The 20,320-nt window shown below is 51.1% G+C and overlaps 2 protein-coding genes across 2 annotated transcripts; both read left to right on the top strand.

The window, feature by feature from the left end:
• Positions 1 to 3,424: 3,424 nt before the first annotated feature.
• LOC137817824 (uncharacterized) lies at positions 3,425 to 3,919 on the top strand. Its single transcript, XM_068621049.1, has 2 exons — positions 3,425 to 3,495; positions 3,613 to 3,919. The coding sequence occupies exons 1-2, from the start codon at positions 3,425 to 3,427 to the stop codon at positions 3,917 to 3,919; spliced, it is 378 nt and encodes a 125-aa protein (XP_068477150.1).
• Positions 3,920 to 8,863: 4,944 nt separating this feature from the next.
• Positions 8,864 to 9,580, top strand: LOC137817823 (uncharacterized). Its single transcript, XM_068621048.1, has one exon. The coding sequence runs from the start codon at positions 8,864 to 8,866 to the stop codon at positions 9,578 to 9,580; it is 717 nt and encodes a 238-aa protein (XP_068477149.1).
• The last annotated feature ends 10,740 nt before the right edge of the window (positions 9,581 to 20,320 follow it).

Below are 20,320 nucleotides of genomic sequence, written 5' to 3'. Positions count from 1 at the left end.
TCGATGTCAAACAGTACCAGGGGAAGAACTACCTGAACAGATTCGGGGCCTAAGTAGTAAGATTGAAACCCACTAATGAGGCCATGACGGTGCATGCCTTCGTCAAGGGAATGCTACCTGGACCTTTCAGTGAATCACGGTTAAGGTTCTACCCGAAGACATTCAAAGAGATTAGACGCCGAGCGTTAGCACACATCGCCGCAGATGATCGAGTGACGCAGAAGCAATGTCTCGTCGGTCTTGTCCGACCTCGAGCGGTTGCACGGCCTCAGCCTATGAGGGTGCACGAGGCGACCACAGAGAAGAAGGGGAGCAGGAAAACCCTATGAACGGGCCCAGGCCGGGACTCGCGCACGAAGGGACCCACCCCCAAAGCATAATTTCTGAGTGGAGCTCAAGGAGTTGATCGTTATTCCAAACATAGCGGCAAGACTGAAGGTACCGGTAAAGACCGATAGGAAGATGGGGTCCAACTAGAACGTTTGGTGTAAGTTCCACCAGGAAAATGGCCACTACATACGTAAGTGCTTGGCCTTGGCACACCAACTAGATGAGCTGGTGAAGAGCGATTTCTTAAAGGATTATCTTCAAGAGTTGCAGGACGACCAGGCGTTGGTAGCTGCAGGGGCGGATCAGGGGCACGAGGTGCCTATCCACAGTAGGTAAACACTATCTCGGGAGGGTTCTCAGGGGGAGGGTGCACTGCCTCCTAGCGAAAGAAGTATGCACGAGGCGTAATGGCGATGGAGGTACAACAGGTGGACTAATCCCTCGATGTCGACCTCGTCTTCACGAAGGCCGACCTCCAAAATGTCATACCCCATGACAATGATCCGATGGTAATTTCACTAGTCACAACAGGAAGGAAGGTACACCACGTCCTCGTGGACCAAGGAAGTTCAGCCGATGTGATGTTCTTGACGACCTTTAACAAGTTACAGCTATCCACGGACTAGTTAAGACCCTACACCGGATGTTTTTATGGTTTTGCAGGGGACCATATGGAGGTTCGTGGGCACATCGAGTTGAGAACGACGTTCATGGATGGCGCGACTTCACGCACTACCAACATCAGGTATCTCGTTGTTAATGCTCCCTCGGCCTACAATATACTGTTAGGAAGGCCAGCTTCAAACAAGTTGAGAGCAGTTGCCTCCACGAGGCATATGAAGATGAAGTTGCCTTCCCTTGAGCGCACGGTGATCACCATCAAAGTCGACCAAAAGGAGGAAAAGAGGTGCTATGAAAACAACCTCAAAACGAAGAGAGGGGTGTTTACTGTCACTACCAGACCCCCATGAGAAGACGGAGTGACCCGCGTAGAGATCGCTCAGGAGAATCGACCCGAGCCCGCAGGAGGTGTGGTGGAGAGAGAGATCGATGGAAAGACGTTCAAACATGGGCGGTCCTTAAGCCAAGAGTCGCAGGATCGGGTTGCTGAGTTCATAGCACGACACCTTGACGCATTCGCATGGACCGCTGCTGACATTCCTGGTATAAACCCTGACTTCCTGTGTCATCGTCCCACCATGGACCCCAAGGTCCGACCTATCCGCCAGAGAAGGCGAAAATTCAACGAAGAAAGGCGTCCGGTCGTACGAGAATAAACGGAAAAGCTATTGAAGGCTGGCCACATCAGGGAATTTAGTACCCCGAGTGGCTAGCCAATGTGGTACTAGTAAAGAAGGTCAGCAGAAAGTGGAGGATGTGTGTTGACTTCACGAACCTCAACAAGTGATATGATTCCAATAACATGATAGAGATATAATATAAACATGTTATAGATTCAACAAGAGTTGGAATAGGATTAGGCACTTTTTAAGAATTGGATCAATGTTCTAATCATTCAAGAACTCACCAAATCACAAGTAACCAAGCCAAACTCATATAGAAACCCATAATATGGCATATGAACCGATTAAAACAAGAGAGAACACAAATGAACCGATTAAAACTCAAGGAAACTCAATTAAAATCACAAGAACAGCAAACTAAAAGGAACTACCGAATAAAAACACAAAACAAGCAAGTTCTACCGATTGAAATGACTAGAAACATCAAAGACATGTTTTAAAGTTTGTTTTGGAATGGAAATGGATGAAGAAGATGAAAAGAACTAGGAAACTTATGTGGTTGGAGCTCTTGGAGATGTGCATGCCACTTGAAGGATGAAAGGCTTCAAGATAATTGTAGTTGCCGCCAGTTGAGAGTCCAAGAATGCACTCAAGATAAGACTAGAAGAAAAGAAGACACAAGTCTCTCTCAATTCACTCACCAATTTGGGAGAGGTTCTTTACTCACAAAATCAATTCTATTATTTCAAGGACCCAAGCCTTCCTTTTATAGGGAGGAGGATCGGTCATCTATTTACAAAAGAAGCTTGTAAGAGAAGCTTTACAAGGTAGCCTTCTAACTCTTCCAATTCTAGCGCCTAAATGGAGAGTGAAGAGGCACCTTCTAGATTTTTCCTAAAAAACTAACGCCTATAGATGCTATACAAAAGAGGTGTCTTAGGTTTTCCTCTTTAGCACCTTACCCGCTGTCCAGTATTGATGCTTTGGTGGACAGCCCCTCCGGATGCAGGTTACTCAGCTTCCTGGATGCCTTTTCTGGTTACAACCAGATCATGATGCACCCCATGGACGAGTGCAAGACAGCGTTCATGACGGAACTATCTTCTTATTGCTACAAGGTCATGCCCTTCGGGCTTAAGAATGCAGGGGCCACCTACCAGTGATTGATGGACGGGGTGCTAGCCCCCATGTTGGGGCAGAATGTCCAAGCATACGTAGATGACATGGTGGTCACCTCCTAGCAGAAGGAGCAACACGTAGCACACCTGGAAGAGCTGTTCACCACGATAATGAAGTACAGGCTAAAGCTAAACCCAGAGAAGTGCGTGTTCGGGGTTGAGGTAGGTAAGTTCTTGGGTTTCTTGCTCACTGGACGTGGGATAGAGGCGAATCCTAAGAAGTGCGCTGCTATAATAGCCATGAGAAGCTCGATCTCGGTGAAAGAAGTGCAACAGTTGACAGGGCGCATGGTCACTTTGTCCAGATTTGTATTGGCAGGAGGAGACAAGGGTCACCCTTATTTCCAGTGCCTGAAGAGAAACAGTAGGTTCGTATGGATCCGAGAGTGCGAAGAGGCATTTGTAAAGCTGAAGGAGTACCTGACCAGTCCACCGGTGTTATGCAAGCCAGAGTTAGATACCCCACTCCGCCTATACTTCGCAGTTATAGAGAAGGCGATCAGTTCGGTCCTATTGCAGGAGCAAGACCAGGTGCAGAGGCCAATCTACTTCGTCGGCAAGGTATTGCAGGGGCCAGAGGTGAGATACCAGACCTTAGAAAAAGCATCCCTGGTAGTAGTATTCTCAGTGAGAAGACTTCGCCACTACTTCTAGAGCTTCACCGTGATAGTAATGACAGACCTTCCAAATGTGGTAGGCAGAATGGTGCGGTGGGCGGTAGAACTATCTGGTATTGACGTACAGTATGAGCCTAGAGGGCCCATTAAGGGCCAAGTTTATGCTGACTTTGTGGTAGAACTCTCCTCAGCCTCCATGCACTAAGAAGTAGCAGGTTTCAGATGGGTACTTTCTGTGGACAGTTCCTCGAACCAACAAGGTAGTGGGGTTGGCGTCATCTTGGAAGGACTAGATGGGTTGCTGATCGAGCAGGCCCTACAGTTTGCTTCCAAGGCCAGCAACAACCAGGCAGAATATGAGGCCCTTGTCGCTGGGATGTTGTTGGCTAAGGAGATGGGAGCAAAGGGGTTGTTGGCAAAGAGTGACTCTTTGCTAGTTACAGGCCAAGTCACAGGGGAGTACCAAGCTACAGACCCTCAGATGGCCGCATACCTAGAATATGTCCAGGTCTTGAAGGAGTCGTTCGAGTTAGTCCACGTACCCAGATAACAGAATGCCCGAGCTGACTTGCTTGCAAAGCTCGCCAGTTCAGGCAAGGGGGCAGGCAGAGGACGGTGATTCAGGAGACCCTGAAGACACCTCGAACCACCACGAATAATGTGACAGAAATTCAACAAGTTAGCACATCGGAAGGGACGAGGAGGAGTCATCGGTCGTTAACGCAAGAGACGGTGAAAACACCCATAATAAGCAGGTACCCATTTGCTTGGGAAATAGTGCCGCAAGTTTACCAGGTCGAATTAGAAGAAACTTGGATGGTGGCCTGCCAGTGCTACTTAGCCGATGAGGTACTCCCGTTAGAACCCACAAAAGCTCGAAAAATCAAGAAAAATTCGAGCAAGTACACCCTGATCGATGGGAAGTTGTTCAGGCATGGATTCACCCATCCTATCCTAGTATGTGTAGACGGTGAACAATGCACGCGCATCATGGCATAGCTACACGAAGGGATATGTGGTAGCCACATCAGTGGTCGATCTCTCTTGTCAAAGGCCATTCGTGCAGGGTATTACTGGCCAACCATGAGAGAAGATTGCACGAGGTATGCCCAGCGCTGTAAGCAGTGCCAACAACATGCTGATTGGCACAAGACGCCCCCAGAGGAGTTGAGATCGATCTACAACCTATGGCCATTTCATACCTGGGGGATCGATATTCTGGGACCTTTCCCTTTGGCAGTACGACAAATGAAGTACCTCGTGGTTGCCATCACGAAGTGGATCGAGGCTGAGCCAGTGGCACAGATCACAACCCATAAAATCCAGCACTTCGTGTGGAAAAACATAGTGTGCCGCTTCGGAATACCGAAGAGATTGATATTTGATAACGGTACCCAGTTTGCAAGCCAAAAATTGGGCAAGCTATGTACAGAGCTGGGAGTGAAACAGGTGTTCGCATCAGTAGAACACCCCCAGACGAACGGACAGGTCGAGTCAGCCAACCGAGTCCTGCTTAGGGGTCTGAAGAGAAGGCTAGACAAGGCCAAGGGGACTTAGGCGAAAGAAGTTCCTAGAATCGTGTGGGCATACCACACTACCCCTCCATCCACAACCAGGGAAACACCATTCAGCTTGGTATATGGTTCGAACGCTATGATTCCGGTAGAAATCTAGGAAAACTCATCGCGTTTCCAGAACTTCGTGGTCGAGGAGTCCAACGAAGAGAGAAAGGTGAACTTGGACCTACTAGATGAAGTGAGTGAGGAAGCAAGGATTAAGGCTGAAGCCTTGAAAAGGAGGGTGGAGTACAAGTACAGCTCCAAGCTGAGACCTCGACAGTTCCAGGTCGCCGACCTGGTGATGCGGAAGGCCCACCCGTACCAGTTGGAAAACAAGTTATCTCCCAATTGGACTGGCCCTTCCAGAGTAACGGAGGTCCTCGGGAATGGAGCATATAGGCTCGAAAAGTTAGAGGGTGACGCGATCCCTCGTACTTGGAATGTGTTCCGTCCGGTTGACCTGGGACGTCTTCGTGCGCGACCTCAACCATCAGCTAGGGACTCCTTCCCACTGGTTACTTGTGAATTCCTGCAAAGAAGGACAAAAGGGCGCCCTAGCGGCCGTTTGCACTCCGACGCTCAAGTCAGCCAGCAAGAAACACCAAAAACTATGCACCTCCGTATCGGAGCACCGTGTGCGGCACTCTGAAGGTGGTAAAAAGGAATGTGTCTAGTGTGTATTTTCTCGTTCTGGCAAAGATCTTTCCCTAGTCCCTTGTGCATAACCTCCAGGCTCGAGCAAGCAACTAGAGAGTTTCTGGAAAATTTGCCAAAAGTTCGAACCCCGTTTCCAACATTCAAAGCGCTATTTAAGCTACCCCCGCATTCAAAGCGCCTTAAAGCGCATTTAATTATAAAACGTAGCACATTTAAGACGTTTAAACCGCTGGGGAGCATTTATAGTACCTTAAACGCTCGAAACGGAAATTGTATTAAATAACCTTAATTACCTTGTACCTGACAAAATGGCATATCTAATCTGACTTGGCTGCTGTACACGTGGAGGGCCTCACAGCACCGTGACCCCATCTGGGGGCATTTCTTCGTGTGAGTCCTCCTACCTGGGAGTGCATCTGCGCTAGAGGTGACTTTTTGGGTGCTAACTCGTGCCCCCAAACATCTAGTCACTCACCTTGAGAGCGTATCTGCCTTCCTCTCATGCCCTGCACCTGGCTACCCTGGGCGTGACCCTCCTCTTGAGTCGTATCTATCCCAATGGCGTCTCTGGGGCAGCAGGGACACTTCACGAGTTAGGCTGCCCTACACTGGCGCTATCACTATGGCCTTGAAGCCACCTTTCTCTTCTCTTTATTACTACCCCGGATTGTCGGGATTTGAGGCCTTCACACGGCGTCGCTCCCTCCATGGTCTTTCCTACCTATGGGTATCGGGGAGCCACACTGTGATCGCCTTGCCTTTGTGGCATTTGACCTTGGCGACGCCCTAGTTGGGCAACGCCATAACCGGGCGATGCCTTAACTAGGCGACGCCTTGACCTTGGCGACGCTTCCTCTTGGCGACGCTGGCACTTGGCGTCTCTTCACCTAGGCGACGCCTTATGTGGACTTTGACCCCCAACGTTGACTTTGACCTTGACTTTGTCAACGCCCGGGTACGGGACGGTACACAAGCCCCCCAGTCTTAAGCTGAAGACTTGTCTTCAGCGCAAAGACTAAGGCCTCGCCCACGCCGTCCATGTGTCACCCTGGTGACGTGTCATTCCCTGCTGACTCAACACTTCTTGAACTGTTGACGTGACACTCTCTGAACCATGGGGGTGCCCTTAATGGCTGATTGGACATTCTCTGAAGCGGGGAAAGTAACACCTTTTGGGGCCACGCTTAATTGCGTGCCACGTGGCTCATCACACGGCCAGCCTCTAGAGTCCCTTGCGCTTCCCTTGAGCGCTTAATCCTTTGACACGCGGCACGATCACACGGCTCCCAATTAGCGCCTCTTGGGTTGCAAATGTAACATTCAAGTTACCCAAAACCCCGCGCTCACACCACTGTTTCATCCATTCTCTCTGCATTTCTGTACTGTTCATCGCCTTCGAGCCCTTTCTCTGCAACTTCTGCTCTTTCCTTCGCGCTTTCCTTCCTCCCATACTTCGACATCAAAGGTATGATTTTTCCGCCTTCATTGCTCTTCTCCTTCGTTGCATTGCATCGCTGCGTATTGAACTGCCTGGGACTGTTTATGTTTATGCGTTTCTGTGCTCTTCCGCTCCTCCGTTCTTCTCCGTTCTCTTCCCCTCCTTTCTGGGTTTCCTCGCGTGGGTGGCATGTTTCTAGGGGTTTGTTCCCTTTTCTGCCTTGGCATCGCTGGTTAAAACCCTTTTCTTTTCTTCTTTCTTCAGCTATTTATCCGCATCATGGTGCGCCCGGAATCAAAGTCCAGTTCTTCCCCAAGGACCAACTATAAAGCCTTCTACACATGGGCTCCTGACGAGCTTTTAAACGAATGCACCACTTTGACGACCATGAAGGACTTGGAGAACCATCGCGGTGATCCCCACCTGTACAATTTTAACGCCTTCTGCCGCACCCATGATGCACATATTTCCGTCCATCCCGGCAGGCCTGGGGAACCTGTTTGCGTGGATGACAGACCCTGGAAGGGGAACCCTTTCTTTTTCATGTATCAAACGGTATTTAAACGCATCGGGGTGCGCCTTCCGTTCACGCCCTTCGAAAGGGAACTTCTTACAGAGATCAACACAGCCCCGGCCCAGCTACACCCCAACAGCTGGGCATTCGTTCGGGCCTTCCAAATTCTTTGCGGATATCTAGGCATCCTTCCCTCTGTGGATGTCTTCTTACATTTCTTCGAGGTGAAGAAACAGGGGAAAAGCTTTTGGGTGAGCTTCTCCGGGATCGCGGGTAGGATCCTCCTTTCTCTCTTCCAGAACTCGTACAAGGGCTGGAAGGGAAAATTCTTCAGGGTATGCTGCGCCAAGCATGACCTTACAGCCTTGGATGGCTTTCCCCTGTACTGGACAGAACACCCCAAGTTGCTTAAGGCCAAGGCCCTGGACGAGCTATCCCCTGCTGATAGGGAGGTATGCAAGGCCTTGGCTGGCCTGGGGATTGTCTTCGACACGCTGAAGCTCATCGCAAGCGAGTACAATGCCCACTCCTTGACCACCTACTTTGGTAGGGAGACTCCTCTCTTATTGTCTTCTGTTATTTGTATTTTACTGCTTCATGCTTGCTCTATTGGCCTCTTCCACCTGTTTTCCTTCGCGCTAAGTGCCTTATGTCTCATTCATCTACGCGTTTTGTGGGTTTGTATAACTGCGTTGGTCTTAACTTCTGCTATTTGGTTTACCTGAACGTAGGATCGGTGATGGATGCCTCCAAGAGGATGGTTTTGGCGAAAGCGATGAAGGCCGCTCGTGCCGCCAAGGCTGGCGCCTCCTCCGCCCCTGCTGCTGACCCCAACCCCTCATTAACCCTGCCTTTACCACCACCAACCACTACCGAAGCCCCCCTAGGCTCATCTTCACCATCTCCACGTAACCCCCAACCACTTCACACATCCGGCTCTTCCCCGCCCATTGCTGCCGTCCTGCTGGCTGTGGCTTCATCACCTGCTCCAACCCCCCTTGACAAAGGAAAAAGGGTGTTGGAGATTATCTCCGATGACGAAGACTCTGACGGTGGGCTAGTCTTCAAGAGGAGAAAGGCTGCTAGGGTTCCCATTCTTCCAGCGGCGTCGCCCCAGGGAGGGAATTCCTCCAGGGACAACCCTCCAAGTGCTACCTCTCTTCCTCCCACAATGGTCCAAGAGGAAACAGGCGAAGGGGCCGAATCTGCTCCACCCCGCCACCGGCAGAGGTCTCTGCTTCTCCCGCTTCTGTCGCCGCCGCCCCCGATCTTATTGCCATCCCTCCTCCAATTATGCATCTGATGAGGGGCTTCAGCGGGGGATCAATGCTAGAAGGCTCCGACAGGAGGGAGGGAATGCCCTTCTACTTGGGAGCCTTCTTGGTCGTGGCCCTCGACTGGCGTGCCCAAGCTAGAAATGCTGTTTTGCAAACACAAACCCTCCAGGCCCTTGAAGCAAGGGTAGCCGCCCTGGAGGAGGAAAAGAAAACTTTGGGATGCCAAAACGAGGCCTACCAAACCACTCTGAAGCTGGCGCAAGAGGCCAAGGAAGAGGCTGAAAAACAACTGGCAGAGGCGGTGGAGTTTCAGGCTGACTTCTACACTCTGGAAGTCACTCTCCAAGTCCAAGTAACAGGCCTCCAGGGCATGGTCGAAGCTTACGAGGAAGTTCAAGAGGACTTGAAGAGCCGATGCTGTGAGCAAGCTGACAAACTGGAGCGGATGGAGGGGGAGATGGCTACTCAGGCTAAAGCTATGGGCCTTCTCCAGGTTGACTACGACAAACTACAGATCGAGGTCAGCCGGCTCCGTGTGGAGAAGGAGGCTTTGGAGAAACAGGTAGCTTCTGGGGACGCCATCATCGAGGAGTTAGAGAAGGACAAGAAGACCCTTATCAACGACATGGCGGGTACCTTCGAGGAGGGGTTCAAAGAGGCTCTAGGCCAGGCCGTCTGTGAGAACCCGGGAATCGACGTTTTCAACTGCGATTCCACTCATCACATCGTTGACGGGAAGGTCGTGCCCTTGGAGCTGGATGATTGAACCGCCGCCCTCGACCACCACCTTATTCCATTGCGCTTTGTCTTGTTTTTGACCCTCTTTGATAAACTTGTAATTCTTCGAACTATTTGCACTTTCGTCACAACTGTGGGTTTTGCGTGACAATTTTTGTACCTTTGAGTTATCGAATTCCGCCTGTATGATTTTACCCTCATTTTTTCGCCTTCATGTGCTTCGATTGCTTTGCCTTTACTCTACCCGTTTCTTTCGCTGCGTTGGGCGACCCTGTATGCCCGGCGCCTATGCTTCGTGAAGGCGTCAGTGGCTTTACCATTGCCGCAACGCGAAAGTTGAGACCTACTCTGGGTCCTAAACACTTGGGATAAGGTCACGCGTCGATGCCCACGCCCATGGAGAGGCTTGCCTAACGGAGCCGTATCGTCCATGGGGTGTCTCAAACACCAAAGCGATATGTCCCTTGATTCTTGGTGCCCGGCGCCCACGCCTAAGGAGAGGTCTGCTACAGCAGCACCGTATCGTCCCAGGGTGTCTAAAAACACCGAGTGCTGGGAAAGCTCGGAGCCCTCCAGGGGGTCGTTCCCTCCATGGTCTTTCCTTCCCATGGGTGTCGGGGAACAACCCTGCCAGCGGTTCACTGGCGTTTGGCGATCTCGTCTCCCTCCACAGTCTTTCCTACCTGTGGGTATCGGGGAGTTGACACTGCTGATACTTGGATTGGCGACGCCCACAACGTCTCATGCTGGCGTCACCTTCTGCGCCTTTCCTGGCGTCGCCTTTTGCGCCTTTCCTGGCGACGCCTTGGGCGTTAACTTTACCTTGGCATTGACTTTAACCTTGGTCCTGGTCGACACCTGGGATAGCGAAGAGCTCAAGCTTTCGCCTGTGCTATCCACGTGGCGCTTCTCGTATGGCTGATGGGACGTTCAGCCACTTGACTTGGTCCTGACATTTTCTATGCCTCTGACCCGCTCTCGACGGCGTATCGTACCCTCGGGCATTCTGTCGATACGACGTTTTCTGAGTGTTAACCAGTGGTGCCAGGGTCATCCTCCCATCCTCTGCCACGTGGCTCGATCGTGCGGTGCATTCATTTGCGTCGTTTGGCGCTCTAACCGCAATACTTAATTCTTCCAAATCTTGAACCTGTCCTCATCATTTCTGCGCCCTTCGTAACCTACTTGCACCCTTTCTCTTCTCGCGAAGAGTTCTTCCAGTGTTCGTTCCAACCATCGTTTTACCCTTGCGTTACCAGCAGGCCGTTCTCCTCCAAACCTCCCAGATTCTGTTCAAGCATGTCTTCTCGTGTTCCTCCCCCCAGGGTTAACCCCAAGGACTTGTATACTTGGGCCTCGAGCGAGCTCCTTGACGAGTGCTCGTGCTTGCTTTCTACCCGGGCCATACGGGAACACAAAGGGGATTCATGCTCCTATGATCACCGTGCCTTCGCGAAGAGGCACGACGACGATATTGCTGTGCTCCCTTGCACTTTAGGGGAGCCAGTATGCGGAGACGAACGGGCCAACGACGGGGTCCCCTTCTTTTATTTCTATCAGGTGGTTTTCAAGACCATCGACGTGCGCCTGCCCTTCTCCAGGTTTGAGAGGGAACTGCTGACAGAGATCAATGCTGCTCCGGCCCAGTTATATCCTAATAGCTGGGCTTTCGTCAAGGCCTTTGACATCCTTTTTGGTTTTCTGGGTTGTGCACCCTCGGTTGATATCTTTCTTCACTTCTTTGAGGTGAAGAGGCAAAGGAGTAACCTTTGGGTGACCCTCAGTAACGTTCCTGGCAGGGTTCTCCTGACCCCTTTCCAAAACTCCTTCACTGGGTGGAAGGGCAGGTTCTTCAAAATCTGTTGCTCTGATTTCGTTCCCTCCGCCCTAGATGGTTTTCCACTGTACTGGGTGAGGGAGACGAGGGCCCTCAAATCCAAACCCTTCAAGAAGCTAGCCCCGAATGACCAGGTGGTTTGCCGGATCCTTGCTGAGGCGGGAGGTTTCAACTCCGCCACCTTGATTAGTTTGGAGTTCAACGCCGGAACCCTAGAGAAGTATATATGTATGCGTTACTGCCCTAGAAACTTCCGCCTTTGGTGCTTTCTAACTGTGTGTGTTTTGCTTCATGGTGTCTCTGACACGTTCATCTCCCTTGGTGCAGGTTCGAAGATAAACCAAGAGCGGAGGTCACAACTTACCCGGGCTTTGCGGACTGAGAGCGGGGCTTCGTCTTCCTCCCGTGCCGACTCCGGCGGCCACTGAAGAGTGGTTCGTTTGTGTTTTTTGTATGAGCACAGGGCTTGTAATGTTTGCCCTATTCGCATTACTCTCATTTATCTCGAACATTACTTGTAAATTTAACTCTACAATACTGATCCTGCCTGTTGACCAAAACGCTGGAGCTTTGCCTCGTCAAACTTGGATCGACGTATGCGCCGTGTTTGCCTCCGTCCTTCGCCGCGATCCACCTCAAGAACCTGCAAAAGACGAAACGGCGCCGCTGCGGCCGATCGCACTCCAACGCCCAAGTCAGCGACTGAACCACCAATTACTAAGAGTAACACTCAAGAACTCTAAGTAACCGTGAACCAGTTCTCTCTCAGTATACTCAAGAACTCGCAAGCGTAAAGAAGACAATCTGAACGTGCGTACCTCAGAAGTTCGTTGGAAACTCTTATATACCTGGACACTTTCTCTCTCCTGGCAGTTACACATCTGGACACGTGGCTCGCATCCAGCTGTACACGTGCCATCATCTGGAGCATCCTTGACTTGGGCGCTACTTCTGACTTCTCCTCTAGCTAAGTTACTTATGCATGATACTACTCAGTGCATAGTTGTCTTGGAGCGCGATCTCTTCTGGATTGGCAAGTTAGGGTGCCTTCGTACACACCTTCCCTGTGCTCTCGCCGGCCGCCTTCATGATCTGCACCACCTGTTTCACCGTGTATGCTCAAGCAAGCTGTCCCTCGACCTCATCCTCTGGCCAGCTGGGAAATGTCTATCTGCCTTCATCTTCGGCGATGTCCTTGTTTCGGCGATCTCTAATCACTTGGTCGCCTGGGTTTACATCGGGCGACTTCATCTTTAACCCGGTGACCGCCGGTTCTGGTGTGCTGGAGATCGGAGCACGCCAACTTAATAACTGGCGACTACACGAGCCCCCCGACTTCCTTCCCTTCTGCCAGCCAGGCGTCCCATCAACACGCCTATACAATAGCTTGATGCCACGTCATCACTTCCGACTACCAGGGCGGTACACAAGCCCCCCAGTCTTAAGCGAAGACTTGTCCAGCGAAAAGACTAAAGGAGTCATGTCAATACCGATCTACGTGGCGCTGGCGCAGAATTCCAAGCGGTTGTACTTTCTGCTTTCCTGACACTCCACCAAACACTCCTCCAATCGCTCGACACGTGGCTTCATCAACGGTTACCTTTAATTGTCGTTTGCGCTTCCAAAACCCATTTGAAAAACCCTTAAACCCATTTCACTCCACTGTTCCATCACTTTCTTGCTTTCTCAAACGCTTCAAGCTTCTTCTGCAAAAGCTCACGACGCTCTTCACCCTCCTGAATCCTCAACTTCCTTCGTCGCTCTTCCGATCATAAAAAGGTACTCCCTTTACTTCTTCTGCTGATTTTTCCTGCATTTTAACCGATTCGCATCATCCATTAACTGTCTGGTGCATACGTTGTGGGCTGTTTCTTCTATTTCTCCTTTCTCGTAACTTAGGGCTTCGTCTTCGTTACAACGAACCTTCGTTCGTTCGTTTTTCACCCTTCTTTCACGATCGAGTCAGCCTCTGCGAACCCTGATCACCTTTTCTTTTCTTTTTCCTTTGCAGTTTCCGCGATGGCTCGCTCTAAGATCACCCCAAATCCTCCTCCCTCGTCACGAAACCCTTCATCTCAAGCTCACAACCCACCGCGAGCACTTGGTGCTTCTTCTTCCCAGGCTGAGAGGCTTGCAACCTCCCACCCTAACCTGGCTCAGGCTACTCCACTTGTCGCCGGAGGAGCCTCCGTTCCTTCCCCAGACTTCAAAAAATTATACTCATGGGCCACCCCGACCTTGTTGAAGGAAACCTCCTCAGTAAACTCTGCTGGGGCAGTTCTTCGATTGAAGAAAGGGGACGAGCCTCACCTGTCGTTCCACAAGGAGCATGACGACAAGATGATGGTGCTACCTTGCCCCCCCGACATGCCAGTGTGCGCCGACGACAAAGGGAACAACGACGGGTTGTTCTGCTTCGTATACACCACCCTGTTCAAGAAGGTGAAACTTAGGTTTCCCTTCACTCGTTTTGAAAGGGAGCTACTTACCGAGCTCGACATCGCCGCCGCCCAGCTCCATCCCAACAGCTGGGCATTCGTGCGGGCGTTCCAAATCATGTGCGCACATTTGGGACTGCCAGCGTCGGTGGACGTTTTTCTCTTCTTCTTTGAAGCTAAACACCCGGGAGATCGCCTGTGGGTGAGTCTGAACGGGATTGCTGGAAGGTCGATCTTCTCTATCTTCCAGCAATCCTACAAGGATTGGAAAGGCAAGTTTGTTCAGGTGCGCCCAAACGACAAGGACGCCTCGCTGCTCGACGGCTTCCCCTTGTATTGGGTAAACAAGGGGAATAAAGAGTCCAAGGGAAGCTTCAGGAGGCCAAGGAGCCTCGACAACATGGGAGCCTTGGACAAAGATCTGTGCCTCTTCTGGAAGAGCGTGGCAGATCTCAACATCACTTTCCTTACCACTACGCTCATCTCCTTCGAGTTCTTCGAAGATCAACTCGAGACTCGCATAGGTTAGTGCCTCAACGTTTAAGTCTTTGCCTTGTGCCATTCCTCTGTTAACTGTTGCTGGGCGTCTTGTCTGCCGTGCACAAGACTTTGGTTTTATTTTCTGCACCACTTATCTACTTTTCTTGCATACTGACTTATGCGTTTTTCTTTCTCTCTAAGCTGACCCATGTTCCTTTGCATTATGCAGACCTCATGTTGGGCAAGGGAAAGCTGGCTGAGTTGAGGGCACTCGCCCGAACCCATGGGTTGGCGTCGTGTTCCCAAACCGTGCCAAACTCAGTTGTGGAGATTGCCGCTGCACAGGGCAGATCGCCCCCCAAAGGCCCAGCTCCTTCCGAGGCCCAGCCCGCCAATCAGCGCAAAAAGCTCATCCTCAGGAAGCCAAAGAGGAAAACCCCTCAGGTGGTCCAAGAGGATGACGAAGAAGACGATGAGGCGACTGAAGATGGCCTTATCACCAAGAGGAAGAGGGTGGCGCCTTCTTCACCATCTGCTCCACCTCCTCTTCCAACATCAACACCACCTTCCACACCAGCTCCACCTCCAACACTGCTTCCTGCCCTTGCTCCCACCTCGCCAGTCCAAGCAGTTCCTCTGGCGTCTGCACTTCCTGTGGTTGAGGCTGCCGAGCCCAACTTTATGGAGAACCCCCCGAGCGCCTCCACACCCTATGTATCAGCTGGAGGGGGTCCTCCTTCAAACGCCTCAACTGCAAATGCTGCACCAGTCGGGGATGAGGGTGCTCACAATTCGCCTATCCTCATCACTGAATCCCCGACGTCGCCACCATGCCAAGAAGCACCCATTCCACAACCAACTCAAGAAGGTGGCGGCGAGAACCAACAACAAGCCCCCCCGTTGCCTCCACAAGCAAACCTCTTTCTTGAGGTCAAAAGGGTGTGGGAGCCCTTCTCAGCAAAACTGAAGATGATGGCGGAGGATTTCCCCTCCATCATATCCAAAGCTGTGGAGAGTTCCACCAAGAAGCTCCAGGATGACATCTTCACACTCCGAGCGGAGAATCGCACCATAAGGATTGAGGCGGAGAGGTTATCCTGCAATCTAACGCTCGCCGAGATCGATCACTCTCGAGTGGAAGATGTTATGAGCACTGAGCTCCGGGTGGCACGCAAGGAGGCCACCGATCTATGCCATAAGGTGCAGCTCTTGGCTCAAGAGAAGATCGAGCTGGAGAGCAAGCTGGTACCCTATCGCGTCAAAGTGGCTGACCTGGAGGCGTTGATCAAAGCAGACGCCGCCAAGGTAAAGAACCTCGAGAAAAGGTCAGCCGATCGGGATGTCTTTTTGGGCAAAGTGGAGAAGGAGAGAGACGACACCATGGCCAAGCTCGCCGAAGCCAACGAAAAGAACGAGAAGATCGCCGCAGAGCTAGCCCAGGTGCAGGCGGAATCCAAGAAGGTTACTGAAGACCTTCTACAAGCTCGGGAAACAATTGAAGAACTCAAGAAACAAACTGAAGAGCTGAAGCAGCAGAATGAGGGGCTAAAGAAACAGATTGAAGAACTTGAGCTGAGCTCTGCCCAGATTCTCGCTGCTGGATTCGAGGCTGCCCGGGAACAGTTCGCCTGCCTGTACCCCGACTCGGATCTTTCCATGGTGTCTCTCAACAACGAGGTGGTGGACGGGAAGGTTGTTCCTTCTGAAGACTGATTGCTTCCCTCCATCCACGATTCTTATGCTTTCTCCTTTAGATATACCTGCCTTGTAATAAACTTTCTCTTTTCTTGTACATGTATCTCGAACTGATTATACCTTATGATAAAGTCTTTGTACTTCTTCTTATAACTTCTCTGTCTGCTTTATCTCTCTTTGTATAATTTACTTCAAAGAAATTAACTTAGTAACTTCGTAAGCGCAATTGTATACTTTAACTGCTTCGAACCACCGACTTTCGAACAAAACACTCTAACAACTTGTAACCTCAAGGTAATGAACCTTAGCGTGAAATCGCTCTTCAAATAACGAACTTCAACTCAACTAATGGCTTAAGACACCGCTCATCTGATCTGCCTTATCAAAACGGGTCTTGACTTTCTCGCTATTGCTTGAATTTCCCCTGGTCGCCAAAGACTCTTGGCGATATCAGCTTCCTCCTGCCTTCACAACTTGGCCATTGTTCCTTTATCTGGGGGTAGAGGTGCCTTTCGGATCCTTCTCTACCTCCCTGAGCTTCAGAACAAAAGACCGGGTGGCTAGGCGTTCTCTTCGAACCTACCTTAGCCACCCTCCAAACTTCTTCCACCCTTTACACCATACCTGAACTCGTTCGAGACGAGAAGGATTTTATCTTGCCTGAACTCGCTCATTGGCGAGAAGGTTTTTAACTCGCCTGAACTCGCTCGTCGGCGAGAAGGTCTTTAACTCGCCTGAACTCGCTCGTCGGCGAGAAGGTCTTTATCTCGTGCCTCTACATTGCCCCAGGGGTTACATCTTCTCTCCCCCAGAAACACTGAGGACTTTTTTGCTGGTGCCTCTACATTGCCCCAGGGGTTACATCTTCTCTCCCCCAGAAACACTGAGGACTTTTTTGCTGGTGCCTCTACATTGCCCCAGGGGTTACATCTTCTCTCCCCCAGAAGCACTGAGGACTTTTCACTGGTGCCTCTACATTGCCCCAGAGGCTACATCTTCTCTCCTCTGGAAGCACTGAGGACTTTTTACTCTTCCTCGCCTGCACTTGCTCGACGGCGAGGAGGTCTTTATCTCGCCTCAGGACGCGCGAGGGCGTTGAGGTCTTTTTCCGAAAAACGATGAGGACTTTAACTTTAACTGGTGCCTCCGATCGCCGAAAGACGATGAGGACTTTGAAACTTTTTAGAAAGCATGCAACATAACTTCAACTTGCCTTAAATCACATATAAGTGACAAGGTCTTTCTTCAAAACCTTTCGAAAAACAACACGCATGCAATCTAAAACACTTTAAACTTTGAAAACTCTTCTTTATTGGGTGGCCTCATTAAAAACCCTCCTTAGGGAAAAAAGAGTGCCCCCTCCAAACTGTTTTAACAGAAACATTGTAATATAACTTCGTGTTTGTCTTTACTTACAAAGTTCTTAACTGTAATATAACTTGAGGTGCGTGGCGTTCCAAGTGCGAGGGATCGCCCCTCCTTCCAACGTCTCTAAGCGGTAGGCGCCGTTCCCGAGCACCTCGGTTATTCTGAACGGTCCCGTCCACTTAGGCAACAGCTTACTCTCCATCTCGTACTGGTGGGCCTTTCTCATCACCAGGTCGCCCTCTCTGAACTGTCTTGGCATCATCTTCGAGTTATATCTTTGTTCAATCCTTCTCTTCACCGCCTCAGCTTTCAATCTCGCGTCCTCCCTGACCTCATCCAGCAAGTCCAGATTCAGCCTTCTTTCCTCATTCGAGTCTTCCGCTACAAAGTTCTGGAATCTCGGCGAGCTCTCTTGGATTTCTACTGGAATCATTGCGTCGCATCCATAGACCAGGCTGAACGGGGTCTCATGGGTTCCTGACTGCTCGGTGGTGTGGTACGCCCAAACTATACGGGGTACCTCCTCAGCCCAACTTCCTTTGGCTTTCTCTAGCCTTCTCTTCAACCCTCTCAGCAGCACCCGATTGGCTGACTCTACTTGGCCATTCGTCTGAGGGTGCTCGACGGATGCAAATACTTGTTGAATTCCCACCCCTTCGCACAGCTTCTTCAACAGGTGACTTGCAAACTGAGTCCCATTGTCCGACAGCAGGCGCTTGGGCACACCAAACCGGCACACAATGTTCTTCCACACAAACCCTCGATCTTGTGTGCGGTGATCTGGGCCACTGGTTCTGCTTCGATCCACTTGGTGAAATATTCAATCGCCACCACCAAGTACTTCATCTGCCTGATCGCCAGCGGGAATGGTCCCAGGATGTCGATTCCCTATGTGTGAAACGGCCAAGGACTGTAAATCGACTTCAACTCCTCAGGAGGCGCCTTGTGCCAATCGGCGTGCTACTGGCATTGTTTGCAGCACTGCGCATACCTCTTGCAATCTTCTCTCATTGTTGGCCAATAGTAACCTGCACGGAGAGTCCTTGCGGCCAGAGCTCGACCCCCGACGTGGCTTCCGCACATCCCTTCATGGAGCTCTGCCATAATTCTTGTGCATTTTTCCCCGTGCACACATTCCAGGAGTGGGTGAGTGAACCCAAACCTGTACAACTCGCCGTCAATCATTGTGAACTTGCTAGAATTCTTCTTTATCTTCCTAGCCTCCGTCGGATCCAGCGGGAGAAGGCCATCCGCCAGGCACCGCTTGTATTGTGTTACCCAGGTGTCTGGCTCATGGGTCGTGCAGACCTGCGTCATGTTCACCTTCTCTCCCCGACATGCTCTTATCCTTGGCGACCTCAAAGTCTCTTGAGTCAGGGATCTGTGACTCCTCGCCGCTTTCTTCGTCGACTTGCTTATCTGAAGAACCAGGTGATCTGCTACAAATGCTCTCGGCGTCTTCAGAGTTTCTTGAATCACCGTCCTCTGCCTACCCCCCTTGCCTGAACTGGCGAGCTTAGCTAGCAAGTCAGCTCGGGCATTCTGCTCTCTGGGCACATGCACCACTTCAAAGGAGGCAAAGGAACTCTTCAATTCCTGTACATACTCCAGGTAAGCCGCCATTTGTGGATCTTTAGCCTGGAACTCGCCTGTTACTTGCCCCGTGACTAACAGTGAGTCACTCTTAGCCATCAGCACCCTAGCTCCCACCTCCTTGGCCAGCAGGATACCGGCGATCAGCGCCTCATATTCTGCTTGATTGTTGCTGGCTTTGAAGGCAAACCTCAGGGATTGTTCGATCAGCACGTCGTTGGGTCCCTCCAAGATGACCCCAGCACCGCTACCCTGCTGGTTCGACGATCCATCCACTGAAAGCACCCAACGAAAGTCATCCCCCTCAACTCATGTCGCATCAGATGAGAGCTCGACCACGAAATCTGCGAAGATCTGCCCCTTAATCGGACCTCGAGGCTCATACTTAATATCAAACTCCGACAGCTCCACTGCCCACTTCACCATCCTCCCAGCAACGTCAGGCTTCTTCAAAACCTTCTGGATGGGCAACTCGGTCATCACTAGTATCGTGAAGCTATGGAAATAGTGGCGTAACCTCCTCGTCGAAAAGACTACTGCCAGTGCAGCCTTTTCCAGGGCCTGATACCTCGTTTCGGGGCCCTGCAGTACCTTACTAACAAAATAAATAGGCTTTTGAGCCTGATCTTGGTCCTGGGCGAGCACCGCACTCACCGCCCTCTCAGTTACAGCAAAATACAACCTGAGAGGGGTTCCCACCAGCGGTTTGCACAAAACCGGCGGGCTCGCCAGATACTCCTTAAGCTTGACGAAGGCTTCCTCACACTCCTTCGTCCATGCAAATTTGTTATTCCGCCTTAAGCACTGGAAATACGGATGGCCCTTCTCTCCACTAGCTGACACGAAACGAGACAGGGCGGCCATCCGACCGGTAAGCTGCTGTACTTCCTTCACGGTAGCCGGGCTCCTCATCGCCAAGATGGCGGCGCACTTATCAGGGTTGGCTTCTATTCCTCTCTCAGTTAAGAGGAAACCCAAGAACTTTCCAGCCTCCACGCCAAAGATGCACTTCTAAGGATTCAGCTTCAACCTAAACTTGGCGATCGTCACCCCCTCCATAGACGGCAACTTCACCTTCATGTGCCGGGTCGACGGTATAGCGCCTATTCTGTTGAGCGTGGGTCTTCCCAGCAGAATGTTGTATGCTGAAGGGGCGTTTACGACAAGGTATTTGATTTTCTTTGTTCTCGAACCCGCCTCATTTGTAAACGTAGTCCTCAACTCGATGTACCCCCTGACCTCCACCTGGTCACCAGCGAAACCATACAAACACCCCCCATAGGGGCTCAGCTGGTCAAGGGGTAACTCCAACTGCGTGAAAGTCGGCCAGAACATTACGTCTGCCGAGCTTCCTTGG

The sequence above is a fragment of the Phaseolus vulgaris genome, chromosome 10, assembly GCF_000499845.2.
Source record: "Phaseolus vulgaris cultivar G19833 chromosome 10, P. vulgaris v2.0, whole genome shotgun sequence".
In the NCBI taxonomy this organism is placed as follows: Eukaryota; Viridiplantae; Streptophyta; class Magnoliopsida; order Fabales; family Fabaceae; genus Phaseolus; species Phaseolus vulgaris.
Note: the sequence above shows the minus strand (reverse complement) of the source record. Positions and strands in the feature narration are given on the sequence as shown.

Excerpts from the sequence above, each read along its gene's own strand:
- LOC137817824 (XM_068621049.1), top strand. The coding sequence starts at position 3,425 with ATGACAGACCTTCCAAATGTGGTAGGCAGAATGGTGCGGTGGGCGGTA. Across the intron at positions 3,496-3,612 it reads CTATCTGGTATTGACGTACA|TTCCTCGAACCAACAAGGTA; the intron begins GTATGAGCCTAG and ends TTCTGTGGACAG.
- LOC137817823 (XM_068621048.1), top strand. The coding sequence starts at position 8,864 with ATGCTAGAAGGCTCCGACAGGAGGGAGGGAATGCCCTTCTACTTGGGA.